Here is a 16,058-nt window from a genome sequence, read left to right as displayed (position 1 = left end):
AAGACAGGTAAGTTCACTAAGACAAGACTGAGAAAGATCTGAGACGTCCACACGGTCACAAGTGTCGCTGGTAGTATCTGTTACCGAGGTGACTGGAATATCTTGAGGAATGAAATCTTGAGTTCTGAATTGAAATCTGAGTGTACACATTATACACAGCAGAGTATTTCTTTTTTATTATGGAAGATTTTAAACATTGAAAAGTAGAGAGATTTTATAACAAATCTCTATCTCAATACACCTATCAACCACCATCAAGGAAGACCAATTTGTGGCTAATTTTGTTTCATCTATACACCAACTAACCACTTTCCCATTGTCCTTCTTGCACTGGATAACTTTAAAGTAAATTATAGATACCATTTCATTTCATTCATAAAAAGTTTAGACATACATTTGAAATGAGTCAAATAAAGGAATTTCTTGCCATATAGAACTGAGAGAGACAGGAAATAACCCTTTACCCGTGTATGTTTCTGTGATCTTGATTCCTTAGTTTGCCTTAGTGCTTTTGATTCATGCCCACTTTTTTGACCTGAATTGGCCTTGGTAGTGACTTTTGGAGTTTTATAGCTATGAACTGGAACAGCTGGACAAGTCATAGATAATGATCTCTCAGCCCGTGGCTCTTTGGATGTCACTGGATGGCAGTGATGATTTGTATTGCCACTCATCTGAGAAAGAAGAGAATCTGAACTTTCAGACTTCACAAGTCTATTGTGGGGAAAAATATCAAAAACATAAGATTAAGTGAATCAACAATGAAGTCCATTTTCTGTTCTAAATGTTTACAGCTATATTCATTGAAATATAAATCCAAGAAAAGCAAACAAAATTTCTTGCTGCTACTGTCTTAAATAAGCAAACTTCATCATATTATACAGCTGCTCCCCTAGTTCTTCAATGAGTGACTAAATCGCAGAAGGCAATGACTGACAAACTAGAATTTCAGCAATACTACTGTTGTCCTCCCCACACACTCACAATGTCTCTCATAAATCAGCTAGGGAATGCCTGGTGGTGCTATTTATAGACTCAATACTTATCTGTTAAATATTTATACATTTTGCCGAAGAAACCATAACCTATACTTATGGTACCTATGCAACTACCTGGCCAGGGCCTGAAACAGGTGGTTTTAAAATGGTGCCTCCTGGACCCCTTTGCAAGGGGCCAATGCAAGCAGGAGCAATGAGAGAGGGAACGAAGGGAACTTCCAGCCCCAAACACCCTCTTCCACAGAGCAGCTCAGCTGCTTAATCTATTGTATAAGATCTCCAGTGTTCCGTGGCTTCAAAACTTTACAATCCATTGTGTTAATGGACTGTACATTAGCATATAAAGCAAGCAACAGTGTGTTTTTTCCAAGCCATTTCTCTTTATAACTTATAAGCAAATCATCAACTGCTCATAATAAAAACTAATTTCGTGGTATGAAGGAATTAATCTAAAATCTTATGCAAAAAGCAACTTAAAAATATAACACTACTATGGGGGAAAAATCACCCTAAGGATTAAAATACTTTCTGTGCAGATACTATTTGTGTGTGGTTAATACAGCACCTCCTTTTGGGATAAAGGCAGTTCAGGTCCTTTGATCTCCTTTTCAGTCGGGACGCTTCGGTCCGGAACTCGCTCTGGAAAGCTTCTCCATCAGGGACACTTCCAGGCTCAGACGAAACAGCAGGAGACGGGAGAGGGCTCAGCACAGTCGGTACTGGAAAACTCTCTCTGGTGCAGGTAGTCTGGGTTTCATAACGAATAAGACGAGACTGAAGTTCAGAAAATCCCCCATCTCTTTCTAAAGACCTCTGGTCATCCAAGCAGTATCTAAAGGAGAGAAGGATCATTAAAATCAAAGCCTTTACGACAGCAATGGGCTTTTTCCTGCCAGTTAGAAAACAACAAAACATTTACTTTAAAAGTTATTTCACTTCCTAATAACTGTTAGAAGGCTGAGCAAATGGCTGACTTCCTTCACAAGTTTTTTCTAGGCTGCTAGGTGACATGGCAAAAGGTTTTGAAACCTGAGGTACAATCTGATTCTTCTTTGACTGTTTCTGGCTCACCAAACAGCTGACAATATTTTGAATTTTCCCTTTGAGACTCACTTCCCACCTCACTGACTGATTGACAGGTCTCCCTTCAAACGCTCCAGCTGTCTCTGTGCATCTGGCTTCTAGCTAAACCTGACTCAAGGAAGCAGTGAGATGTTAGCTCCGTGAATATTCTGGACTTGAAGAAATCCCATGCTGTTAGTACAACAAGCATATCAGGAGCATCACCTATGAGAGATGTGACCCTAGAAAGCTCTTCACCTCCCCCCATGCTACAGCTGCATCGAGGAAACAGTCATTTCACACACTGATCGTAGGACCACAAAAACTAAAACCTTTCTCCACTGTCTGTCCTCACCTGTAAAATTCCAAGATGCTCCCCAAAATCAGATTTTGTATCCCTAAGCTTTAAGCCCAGCTCCCCAGGAGTGTGTCACTACCCTAACATCTGATGGAGGTTTTAGGGACTTCCTCTCTCCCTCCTGACACTTTCATACTTGATTTCTAGGAGTACAGACTAGGGGGTCAGATTTGCTGGATTTAAATCTGACTCCCCAACTGACCAGCTGTGTGAACTTGGCCAAATAATTTAACTCTATCTAGGCTTCTTGTTGCCTTGTCTGCAAATGAGATTCATAGCAGTCAACTCAAAAAGCTATTGTGAGGATTTTTTGAATGGGTACAAGTAAGCACTTTGAGTCAGTGCCTGGAACATGCAAGAAAAGCAGTCAATAGATGTAGCTGCTGCTGTCATCATTATCATCGTAATTATTATTATTGTTACTATTATTTCATCATCATTAGGTTTATTTTCTACCACAGCATATCTTGTATCACGCTGATAATACCCAGAACAGCCAGGATTTACACCCAGGTGGATGAGTTCAGAGCCTGACTTGAACCACTGCAATATACTTACTATCTCTTGTGTAAGTGTAAGGATCGTCTTCCTCAGAGCCCAACCCCTGCCTGAACCTGTGAATCATCTGAAGAATTTTAAGAAAAACTGACACCTGGTCTATACGCCCAAAGTTTCTGATTTAATTGGCCTGGGGTGAGACCCAACCATGGACACTTTTTTAAAAGCTGTCTAGGGGATTCTAAAGAAGCTCCCACTTAAGTCTGACTAAGGTAAATTTACTACAAACAAAAAGTTCGATCTGTAATCATTGCACAAAAGGATATGCAGCTAAAAATATGAATACTTTAAATAAAGGGTTTAGCTAAATTCAAGTTTATTTGGAAAACACACTTAACTTTTTGAGGTTAGAGGGAAAACCATAATCCTCTCAAATAAGAAATTCTTTCCTCAAATATCAGAATTGAAAAGCCTGAACAAATGGCATTGCTTATCTTTTTGTTATTCAGTAGTTATCTCTGAGTTGCCTGTGGTTAACAATTTAAAATTCTGAACCATTCAGATTTAAACTAGCATTCTATATGGGACTTCTTTCAGAACGGATTCATTATTGGATGCTGTAGCTCCTATTGCTCATTTTAAAGTCCTCAAATCCAACTGTCTTTTCCACACTTAGAGAAGTTTAGCGTCTTAGTTTAACGTTGCAAGTTCAATTACGTTGTTCCTTGTTATTGCTCAGGAGTTACTGCTTCAATTACGTTGTTCCTTGTTATTGCTTTATTACATACGCCGGTTTATTCCTCCCTTCTCCTGTTGCACACCGAGGCTGTTTCCAGCTGGGGTTATTATGAATTACACTGCTCTGTACATTCTTGTACAAGTCTTTTTGCAAAGTTATGTTTTCATTCCTCTTAGGCAAATACCTAATAACGGAATTTCTGAGACACGGGGTCTGAGTATTTTAGTTTTATAAGAACCTGCCAGATCCTCTTCTGAAGTAGATATATCATTTTATACTCCCACCAACAATGTATGAGAGTTCTGACTGTGCCATATACTTTCCAGTATTTATCAGTCTTTTTTATTTTAGACATTCTGGTGGTGACACAGAACTTTATTTTATGGATGTCCTACATTTTATTTTACCAAGTCCCTAAAGTTAGAAATTATTTCTAATATCTCTTATTTTAAATAACACTGGGAATAATACCTTCGCATAATAACTCTCAGTGCATATCACTAATTTTTTTCATTAAGCTAAATCAAGTGATCAGATACATATATATTCTTTAAGTAAAATAAATCTTACTTAAATGTAGTAAGGAGCCTAAACATGCCTAGAATGACCTGTTGGGTGGCGACCATCTGTATTTCCTCAGATTGCACCACTATCCATCCAATGCACTTAAGCTGGAACACTGAAGAAATTCTTACAGCCTCCTTTCTCACCCCCAATATCTAAGTGGTTTCTCGAGTTCTTTACATAGCTCTTAAGTTTGTATTTGCCTTCCTGTTTTCCCTGTCTTGACAGTATTTTAGTCTTTCGACATCTCTGGCTTAAAATACCTGTTTATCAAAGTACAATGAGATTTCTTGCAAACCCAAGCATCTAATTTCATGCTTTGAAATAAAGGTTTTCTACTGCCTCAAAAGTAAAGATCGCTGTCCCTTCCATGTCAACAATGATCTCTGTGACTTCATGATGTGGTCCCATTATCATACAATATACTTATTACTTTTCCTAAAAAACGAAACTGCCATTTCCTCTTCCTAGAATCCGTGCCCCTGTACCTTGCTCATCTCCCAGACAGTCCCTTTTTGCCAAGGTAAACACCTAATCATTCTTTCAGACTTCATTCAGGCATCCTCTCTGAAACTCTCAAACCATTCCTGGCGTTAACGGGTTCCAGCCACTGGGCGGGGACCTATCCGCATCTTAACACTATACTCTGCCAGCATCATGTGTTTCAAGTTTGCAAGCCAATAAAAAGAGTATGGTTCGGCTGCTCACTGATAAACTTAAAAGTTGTATCTTAAAGATTAAAGTAAAATCAAGTCCTTTTCTATTTTAATTTATGAAAAATCAATGTAAAATAATGTCTTGCTTTAAGAACGTGAAATATCTTACAAAATGAATCACTAGGGTCTTGAAAATTGATTGCAAAATACATTATCACCATCTTGTTCCTGTGAAAAAGGTAGGTGTGCACATGCCCTCAGAAACTGCCAGCACCTTTAAGCAAGAGAATCCTCTGAAATTTTATTCAAACTGGTCAATTAAAATTCTACAAAAACGCACACCAAATGAATATGTTACAGATGGGAACTCATTTCATCTAACAGTGTCTGAGCAATTGCAGTGTAATTAGTGACCAGGGAATACTAATGCAACCCGAAGTCCTATAAATACATTTATAACATAGGCACCGAAGTAAGTCTGATTAAAATATCTAGTAACTAATAGGATGTTTAAATACTGTAAAACTGGTTAATTATCAAACAACTTTTTTTTTTTTAACCCTCATCAAGGATATTTTTTCCATTGCTTTTCAGAGAGAGCAAAAGGGCGGGGGGGAGAGAGAGAGAGAGAGAGAGAAAAACATCATGTAAAAGAGACGAACTGATTGGTTGCCTCCCACACGTGCCCCGACCGGGGCTGGGGGTCGAGCCTGCAACTGAAGCCCGTGCCCTTGCCTGGAATCAAACCTGGAACCCTTCAGTCCACAGGCCAACGCTCCAACCACTGAGCCAAGCCGGCCAGGGCAAGTAACTTGTTTTTTACAATAGAAGACAAATTATTTGTGCACATACTACTTTGTTTTTTGACATACTTTCTCTTTGGCTCTATATCTCAACTTACATCATTTTATTACACTTACTCTTAAAACTCACATAAGATAAGCTACATCGACAACACACAGAAGAGTTAAGGGTAAATAAAAAACTTACTCAATTCCATGATAATGACATTCGGAGGCTTTTTCAAAAGGTAAAACTCGAAGTTTCCGAGGACTAAGTTCTGGGGTCAGAACAAAAGTCTTTTCCCTAAAACAAAAAGGTTTTCATTTGTATTTAAAGTTTACTTAGTGACAGAGAGAAAATTCTAGAAAGTGTCTAAATAAAGAAATCTGACTTCCCTCAATACAAATGAATCTTACATAGGATAAAAATGAAGGTATCAGAAAGGGTAATAAGAAAATGATGGAGGAATAGGCCTGTGGATTTATCTCTTACATTTTCTGTGCCTCAAGTTTCTGAAATTGTAATGTCACTTATTTTATGAAACTATTCTGAGACATGGACAAATCGAGAATGAAAAAATGATCTGTACTGGAAATTCAAGAAGCAGCATTACTCTGGAAGGATTTTTTTTTCTTGATATAGTGAACTAATGTTTATGTATTTAGTTAAATTCTTTCTTGCAGAGGAATAATTAAAGTCAGCTCAAATCCCTGGTAACAAAGGATGTATTCACTTCCTACTGTAACACAGGAAGGACCCACATCTTTCTTTACCTGGGAATGCAGTCATCCTGACACCTACTTTAAGAGTCAGCAACCTTTTAAATGTTAGAGGGTATTAGGGGCTAAATGCTGATTCCAGTTCTTCTGAGGTAGGTTTTCAATCAGCAGGCATGTTAAAACTAATCCTACAGGGAGCTTACATAAAGTGTTCACGCTTAACTCTTCCATACCTAGACCTGTAGGGGCACGTCAAGATCTCGGGAGAAGGTCATTGCAATTAGGTTAAGCTCCCCTGGCCATTCGAATGGGTGGCTGCCTCCTCCACGTAAGTTGGAGTCACTGTTCTAAGGTACTGGGTCATGTTCCTGAAGCTCAGACAGGTTGGGTGGGAATGAGAGAATTACGCACCAGTGGTCTTGACATAGTAATAATAATAAAATATCAGGGGATTGGATTCAGAAGACTTGGAAATAGTATATAGAAAGGCAAGTAGATAGTAGAACACAAATAAATTTGCTATCTCATTTTTCCCCGTGGCATTAGTAATTACACTGCCATTGGCCACTGAAAATTACCGAAGGTACTATGATAACCATTTGAAATTAATGTAAGACATATATTCATCATAAATTCTAAAAACCAGAATTTATATTCTAATGCATCTACTTAAAGTGTTCTACAAATTGCAATAACTCCAGTCTTTTTTTTTTCTTTATGAAACAGTCTTAATTGAAGGCAAAACAATGACCCCAGTATTTTGATGAGGGACTATAAAAGTGAACATTTTGTAGGATAGAACTCTTTAAGTACCTGGCATTTTACTTCTTTCCTTTACCATGTTGTACTCCATTTCTTATTTCAAGCCCTCTAAGCAACTTTATCTATTTTTGTTTAATTTTACTCAGACCTTGTTCTTTCTAAAAGAAACATTTTAATAAGTATTCTTTTGTCAATGTTTAATATTTCTTTGGTACATACATAGGAGTTACGCCTGAACTTTGTTTAATACAGCATTTTGAATGGATCTTTGCTTAGGTAGACATTTAATAAGAGTCCACTGGTTCCTGATTCACTGCGATGAAAGCTCATCCTTCAACCTTAACCTTAATAGAAAATACACTTGATAATGATGCAGTTCTTTATTCACATCAAGGAACAATATCAAACTTACCTAAGTAAATTACTTATAAGCTACAGGAGGAATCAAATATATCTCCCCTACACCACTGCATCCAGAAAGACATGTGGCCACAAAGAGTAAGGACCTACATAATTCAGTTTGGGCAGACCCATATGACTGCCAGTTCATGCTTCATGATTTAGAAGGGTAATAATCCAAAACTAAATAGAAGAAAGTATGTATATACTTCTTCACTTTCTTGATTCCCACAAAGAAGGGTATCAATCTCTCAAAGCTAGGAGAAAAGGAAAATTACTCTAAAATTACACAATTTTTGTCATTAAGATCATTAAGTCATTAGGGCCCACAATCAAGAGCTCAAGTTTTCAAAGTTGCGCTCTCTCTCTCTAGTAGTGAACATGCACATGAAGGCAACAAGCTCTATCATTATTTTTGAGACATAACTACCTTCAAATAGATCCTTTCCAAAATGTACCTTTAAAATCAGTATTTGCCAAAATAACCTTTGTAAAAAAAGTGACTGAAATGATCTATAATTTTTAAGGTCCTTTGGAAGGGTTTTCAAAATAATGGATTAACAAAAAGAAATTGGGGTCATGAATAAATTATGCAAATCTCATAAGTTTTTGATGTCATTATTTTACCTGTAATTAGTCAAATGCAGCAACATCCAGTTTTTATTAACTAGTAACTTAGTAGAAGTTGTCTTGGAAATTAGTTATAATTTATTCATGAAGACACTGACTGCTTACTTAGTAATGTTATAGTTTCAAAAGAATTTTTACTTTTCCTATTTTCTTCAGTTGAAAGATTGTGCTTTTTGCTACTATTGGCATGACTGACAATGTCATGACAAGCACATAATAGCAAAATCAAAACTAGACAGTAACATAGAAAAGAGAATTAAAAATACGTATTTGCAAGTCAAATTATAATTTTTTCTTAAAAAGTAGTATCCTTTGTATACAAAGTCGAAGCTACTGACTTTTACAGGGAGCATGCTGAGGTGGCTTTTGTTACGTGTTCCCCTTGTATTCAATACCACAAAGCACGAGGACATTCGGCAAAACGTCAGGATTAAGGCCAATTGATAAACATTGGGATCAACTTGTGAATTCTGCCTAAGTGACAGGACATCAATGAATGGGGAAATGAGAGGTCATGTGTTTTTTCCATGTTTTTAAAATTAATTAGAAATTATAAGTTTATAACTTACCCCTTTTGAATTTGTAGAGGCTGAAGGTCTCCAACCGGCAATCCATCTGAGGTAAAGAATTTCAGCAATTCTTTTGCATCCAGTAACGTGATCGAGTCCCGTGCACCCTCTTTGTGGCCCAGCAACTGTTCAGATGAACGAGGAAATGAACCAGCTCTAGGAAAATAATGTTATGTAGATATATTAAAAATGGATTAGAATTCCTCATAGTCAGGAAAAGGTGACGAGCAGAAACCAGAAAAATACACTAAGAAAATTGAAGAACTACACATTTAGGAAGAAAATAAAGTAAAATCTTTGCAAATCATTTAGTAACAAAGTATATTTTAAAAAATCTGTAGATCACAAGGAAACTTGCAGTTACCATATCAACAATGCTACTACTTAACTAAAATAACTACATACTTTATAAATGATGGCATGGTTAATTATTTAGTAGTATGAAGTTATCAAATCCACAAAATTTAAATCAAAACTCTCTTGTATGTTCTGAAACCCCACAATATTGTAAATTCTAAAGGTAGAGTCTGAATGTTCCATTTTCCTATGAACCTGAGATTACTTGAAGCACAACCATGAAATGAGGCAGCAATCAGAAATCTCTCCAAGGTCCCATCTATCCACGATTACAACACTAGGACTAAGCCCTGAATCATTTTATACCTGACATATATGCAGGGCTGTATACTTTTCAAACTATTTTACAAACAATATAGTCTTAATCCTGACAAATTTCCTCAAAAAAGACAGAATAGGTCTTACTTCAAAATCAAGTTAGCACCTAAAAATAAGTACTTTGTAAAGTGAAAACAAGCACACTGAGCCTAAAACACAATCATATCCCTACTTTTCAGATGCAGACACTAATGCACAATAGTTTACATTACAGACCCAGGGTGAGACAGCTATTTGAAATGACAGTCAGAAGTAGACTGACTCAGAATTACGTACTATTTCTACTCCATCACTTTATAAACCTGAAAAGCTCTTAAAAAGTTTTAGAAACTGTAAAGAGAAAAAAACACTTTCGTGTCAGAGAATTTTAAAGGTTATATTAAGTACTGAGTCACAGATCATGCCACAGCCCTGTCACCAAAGCATAAATAAAATCTTCCAATGCTGGCACAGAAAAATAATTTCCTGACTTCATATCAGTTCAACTCTCATGATTATTTTACTACTCAAATCAATTACTTGTATTGATACTTACATGATTAAAATGATGACATTATGGGTTAGACACTTCTATACATTAAAGATCAATAATGAACCAATGGTGCCCCTTTCCCCTTCCCATTCCCTTTATTGTTAAATTGAAAATATAAATCTAATAAAAACAATGAGACAAAGAAATACTCAAATATGTTCTATGAACTTTATACTCGGGAGGGCAAGGACTACATTATGAGTTTAATTTCTATAGTGCTATTCTCTAATAGTAACTCACAAAGGGTTCCTAATGAAAATTACTCTCAATTATTTTACAGGCTGGATGGAATGGGAAAATGTATAATTTGCATTTATATGGAATCCTGGACACAAGGATATCAAAGCAATTTAAAAGCCCATTTGTGATAAATTACGTTAACAAGCATGTCTTGGGTTAAAAAAAAGAGACAACAAAACACTGACAACACTTTATTTTGTTCAGTGTTTTCAAGCTTGCAAAGTATTCTTTCATATGTTATCTCATTAAATTTCCACGACTTTGAAGCAGAACTGGTGTTGTCATCCCCATCTTAAAGATGAGGCCACCACGTCACAAACAGGTGACTGAGTTTGTCTAAAACCAAATTCTTCTGACTTCTGAATTTTACCATGTTAAACCTGTTTTAACACAAAACTAATTGTTCTCCAGTTAAACCTGTTTTAACACAAAACTAATTCTGAAAATATGCAACATAACTTTTGTCCACAACCAAGAGTTCAATGGTATCTCCCATATTTTGAAGTGTCCACAAGTATTTATTGAGCACTGACTGTAAATCTCCCTGTGAGGAACTAAAAAAAGTTCACTGATAATTTATGGACTCATAGTCACAGCGCATGACTTAGGATATAGATTGACCTGAAGTAGGGGAAAGGAAGGGATAAACACCCCAACATACAACAAGGTAGCAAAGGTGCAGTAAGATACGTTCCTGGAAGAATAACACAGTCCTGGGACACTGAAAGGAGATGGTAACAGTGCAGCATGTAAAAGAGGCAAACGAGGCAGGTGGTATTTGATGTAGGCCTTGAATGGCAAATAAGCTTCTAGTCCAATGGTGGATTAGGCATATATACTAATCTCTCTACTCAAGCTGAAACCAGACGCTAAATTCATAACAGGGTTAAGAAAACAACGGTGGACCAGAGTTCAATGAATTTCTCTCTTTCCCCCTCCCTCCCTCTGAAAATCAATGGAAAACATATCCTGGTATGAGGATTAACAAACAAAAAACAAAATACTGAGCTGTTTAAATATTACCTCATTTTTTGTTTAGCTTTTTCAAATGTTTCCAAATTTTGAAGAGCATGCCTTTCTGGCCATTCCAGAGGATTCGTTTCCACTAGACTTGAAGAAATAGGTTCCACTGGACTGGTGTCTAAAGAGAGATACACATAAGCACTGGAAAGTCCTAACATGCAGAATTCTGCTACATGAAAATGTATCCATGCAGACATGGAGGGGGGAGGGGGGAATGTGTAGAAAGGCATGTTGGATTCATTGTACACTTACCTGCTACATTCAACAGGGCTATCACTCTGACAGCCTGAACTGTGCAAAATACCATAGCAAAGTGTTTTGGAAATAAACAAACCTGTATTAAGCTTTATTTCTTTACTATCACCTCATAATAAAAGTACATCATTCAGGACCTATATCAAGTCTCTTGGCTCCTAATGAAGACTTGTGTAACTGTCCTAGTTATAGTTTTCTCTTCAAAATTCCTATTTACTTAGCCAACAAACATACAGCACTTACTTCATACAAGGCAACTTCCTAAGCCATTTACAAAGAATTAATTTAATCCTCAAAACAACCTATGTCATCCCTAATTTAAAAAGGTAAAGAAGTGAGGCTCAGAGTAGTTAGAAAACTTGCCCAAGGTCACAGAGCAAGCAAGCTGCAGAGCCAGGATTCAAGCTTCTTGCTCTCTCTCCAGAGCCTGTGCCATAACCAAGAAACTATGCTCTCTCTCTCTCACCGAACACATCCCCCAGTTACAGCTCTTGAACACAGCTCTAGAGAAAATATTTGTATTTTACTTTACAAATAAATCAGAAGCCCACAGAAAGACTCAAAGTTTTACTTCTTTGTGTACCTCCAAGGAGTCAAACAGACAAAAGGCACTCAACAAGCATTACTGTTAACTTGGTTCTTCAGTCATTTTCTTATTAATCTATGGAATAAAAAAGATTCTCACAGAATAAAAACAAAAGTTGCCCTGTACATTTAAAATGCTTGGCAATCTTCAAATGCTTTCCTGTTACATCTTGAAAAGCTTTACTTATTCCAATTCATCACAACAGGAACCAGGAAAAGAGAGAGATATGCAAGTCAATATAGAAACAATTTCCTGCTCCCTCAGGAAAGTTTGGGGACTGTTCCTGCTATCATGAGTGGCAAATATGGTGCAAGTTATTATATGTGGTTTTAACTAGATTAAATTTTCTATGTAGGTTCTACTTTTCTCATCTTATGAAGACAGAGCTTAACAGAAATCTACCCATTCTAGCAGCTTAGTGAGAGTAGTAAGGATCACTTTAAAGCTTCTCCACTCTGCTCAAAAACAATTGTACTGAACATGCTTTCCAAAAGAATTGGAAAATGTTTAATGTTTAAATGATGAGAAATACAGCTCATTATATATACACACACCCACACACACATACATATCCAGCAAGTCTTCACTTAACACCATCGATAAGTGCCACAACTTTACGTAAAATTACATAATGAAATCAACTTTCCCACAGGCTAATTCATAGAAACAAGTTTCTACGGCATCTCATCAATGTTCTAACAAAACGTTTGTTGAATGAAACGATGTTACCCGAGGACCTGCTGTACTTGTTTATACAAATACGTCACTATCTAAATTTGTAAGATGCATTTTAATTTGACCAATATATTTTATTAGTTTTAATAATAAGCAGTAACTGTCATAAACGCCACACAAAAGAGAACTAATTATTTAAAGTAACAAAAACTTACCATTTAACAGACTGGAGGTATTAATTTTGCCTGTTTTTCTCAGGACTGTTTTAGGAATAACAGCATCGAAATGATCTAAAAAGCACCGCCTGGTGAGTGTCAGCAGACTTTTAAGTTCATCAACAGAAACCACTTCGGGCTGCTCTGCCAACCTTCTCCTTTCTGTAAGGCAGCAGATCAACAGGGCTAACTATACCACTGTTTTTTAAAATCCTCTCAAAAGAGCATCTACTACTCACTTTATGGGAAATATTTTCAAAACTAAAACAAGTGAGTATATCCAGCAAAGCAACATTCCTGTGTAGGCCTGCTTTCATTTTAATCCCATTTGTAGATAATGGCGGAATGTGGAGTTATGTAAGAGAAACAAAAAAAGGAGTAATTTTTTAGCACTGAAAGGTGATAAACGGTAAAGCAAGTTTACCAAAGTTTTCAAAAACATCTTGCAGAGTCTTATGCTGATGTTTTTGTAAAAATAAAACCTGTAAAACAAGTTACAAGTTAAATGTGGTATCTTGGTTACTGCCACTTATATCTTTTCTTTCCCAAAACCTGAAATCACAGGAAAGCAATAAGAAAAGACAAAAGAAGAAACGAATGGTAAAGAACAACAGTTTTCAGCACATCTTGGAGAGTAAGACGATGGAGTCGGCAACGCAGAAAAAGCGTCAACTTAGGTTCCCGCAGGGGCTCTACCCCCGAGGCATTCGGAAGGTGCTGGCGAGGTGCAGACAAGGCAGTAACCCGAGGAAAAGGAGATTCCAAAAGGAGAGGAAAGGAGCGGTCCCTAAGATGTCAGGAGGTCTACGGAGCAATCTGTCTACAATAAAGCAAAAGACAAAATACTCTGGGAAAAAATGAAGAGAAATAAAATGGAATTGCTACGTTTGAACATATGATGAATTTAACGAAGGGTATGTGGCAGAAATATTGGAGCCTCTGGAAAACATAACAATATTTTCCTGTAAAGAATATGCAAATTAAAAATAAAGTGATTGTCAACAAGTAAAACAAAGATTATGCAAGAAAGAAGAGTTCACATGACGTGGCTCAGCAGTCAACTTCTGCACATGGTTGTAGGAATGTTAAAACCATTGACTTAACCAAAATTAGTGACTTCACTGTAAAAGGTGAGAAGAGAAAGTGAAGCTGATGTGGGAACACTAAAGTCTTTATCTCAGATGTTAAGATAATGCCTGAAATTGGTAAATCAAGAAATAACCACCTACACATGTTATTTAGAAAGCTGGAAGAAATGTCAGAAAAACTAGCTGGAAGAACTGAGGGTAGCTGCCTGTGAACAGAGACGAGACTGAAAGATGGGGAGGGGAGGGAAAGGGAGGGCACTGCTGCTTCTCATATTAACTTTTTGAGTTCCATTTGAATTTTTAAGCTATATCCATATATTACTTTTATAAAAATATTTCATTCTTAAAACACTTCTGGACTAATAACATTTTCTTCTACAATAAATGGTAAATTAGAAATTCACAGAGAATCCAATTCAACAAACATTTATTGTGTACTGCCTGCAAAGCACTGTGCTGTGCCCTCAGGCACAGAGGATGAAAGCACATTCTCACTCCAGGTGAGGTCGGTACATAAACACCACAAGGGAACAGGCTGAGCAGGTAGTGGCCAGACTTGTGGTTCTACCTTAGACCATGAGCTTTATGAGAAATGCCTCCGTGAAATCCCACCTCACCAATGTGGATATTGGGAAGGTCATTCCAGTTCTCATCCAACGTAAGTAACACGTGGTTTCTGCAGTCAAGAACACTAGTAATGATAACGTAATAGTAGTAATATATGCTGCTTTTATTACATCTTCTTAGTGAGAAAATAAAAAGCTGCCAGGAGCCATTCAAAAACAAAAGTTACCAATGATTTCTTTTCATCTGAAAGATGTACAATAAGTAATATACTTTTAGAAACTAGCCTCACATTTGTATTAACTCTAAAAACATACTTAGATCATGAGCCTGACCTATGTTTATTAAAACTGTCAATTACATATATATATATGTATGTGTGTGTGTATATATATGGCAACTGGAGAGCAGGGTAAGACTTCCTGTTAATCTTGATGACTGAGCAATAGAGAAAGAGTACATGGAGTTTAACGGGGTTATGAGCAGGATAATTTACTTGGTGAAAACAATCTCTACACAAATGAGTTTGCAAACAAGTGGCAGATAAAAACTTGGGAGAAAAAAAATGGACTAAAGTTGAAAAATAAATTAGCAAAAGGATGCTATTCCTAAAAATAGCCCCCAACTGGGGATCGAGCCCACAACCCTGCATGTGCCCTCACCGGGAATCGAACCCCGATCGCCTGGGTCCTAGGTCGACACTCAACCGCTGAGCCACACAAGGCCAGGTTAAAATTACACATTTTAAATATCATCCTAAAAAATAGTATCAGATATAACTTTTAAAAATAAGAAAAATGAATTAAAATCAAGTATTCTAAAAAAGTAAACCCTAATAAGAATTTTATTTATTTTTGTGTTATCTTAAAAAACAAAGTGCCTCAGTAATGTGAGTACATTCTCATGCAAACTTATCCAGTTGCTCTTTTTGGTTCAGTACTAGGCAGAGGAAAGAGGAGGGGGAGATCAGGATAAGGTTATTCCATGTCTTAATAATTTTGAAAAGTGTTTTGGAACAACTTTTTGTTTTTCAGCAAAGTCTGCAGTCTTTGCATTGCTTCTGAATCGTTGATTTTCTTTCCAAAGAAAGCTGTGCCCATTACATTACTGAGTTTTCATCATGTATAAATTAATTAACAGTATCAATTTAAGAACTTTTACATTCATATTTGACTTTTTTGAGAATCACTGAAATAGACACTCAGGTATTCTTACACTGGAAACTTCGTTTTACAGGCATTTTCCTCTGTCTTTTGAGAGAGAGGAATTTTGAACAGATGCATCTTTGTCCCCAAATTGTTAACCCAGCATCAATTCACTAGGCAGAAAATTGTTTGGTTCGGCAAGCATTTCTATCATAAATGGGTTAACTTAGTCATTAATCTTAATCAAGGTTTAATGCTTCAGACTGCAAACTGGCCGTTTCCTGGATATACCCAGAGCTGGCGTCTCCAGCAGCGCCCAGCCC

The 16,058-nt window shown here is 36.7% G+C and overlaps 1 protein-coding gene across 2 annotated transcripts in view; it reads right to left on the bottom strand.

Moving 5' to 3' along the window:
* The window catches only part of MTBP (MDM2 binding protein), a 40,539-nt gene that overhangs the window by 2,140 nt on the left and 22,341 nt on the right, over window positions 1-16,058 (bottom strand). For both annotated transcript variants that reach the window (XM_081116376.1, XM_081116377.1), the window contains 6 exons: window positions 12,939-13,100; window positions 11,208-11,325; window positions 8,738-8,893; window positions 5,866-5,961; window positions 1,564-1,830; window positions 465-714 (listed from right to left, as the gene is read on the bottom strand). In XM_081116376.1, the coding sequence (XP_080972502.1) occupies window positions 465-714; window positions 1,564-1,830; window positions 5,866-5,961; window positions 8,738-8,893; window positions 11,208-11,325; window positions 12,939-13,100 (1,049 nt within the window). The remainder of the gene's footprint in view (window positions 1-464; window positions 715-1,563; window positions 1,831-5,865; window positions 5,962-8,737; window positions 8,894-11,207; window positions 11,326-12,938; window positions 13,101-16,058) is intronic.

This window comes from Miniopterus schreibersii (assembly GCF_964146895.1).
Source record: "Miniopterus schreibersii genome assembly, chromosome: 17".
In the NCBI taxonomy this organism is placed as follows: domain Eukaryota; kingdom Metazoa; phylum Chordata; class Mammalia; order Chiroptera; family Miniopteridae; genus Miniopterus; species Miniopterus schreibersii.
The sequence above is the reverse complement of the archived record's forward strand: the minus strand, read 5'-3'. Positions and strand labels throughout refer to the sequence as shown.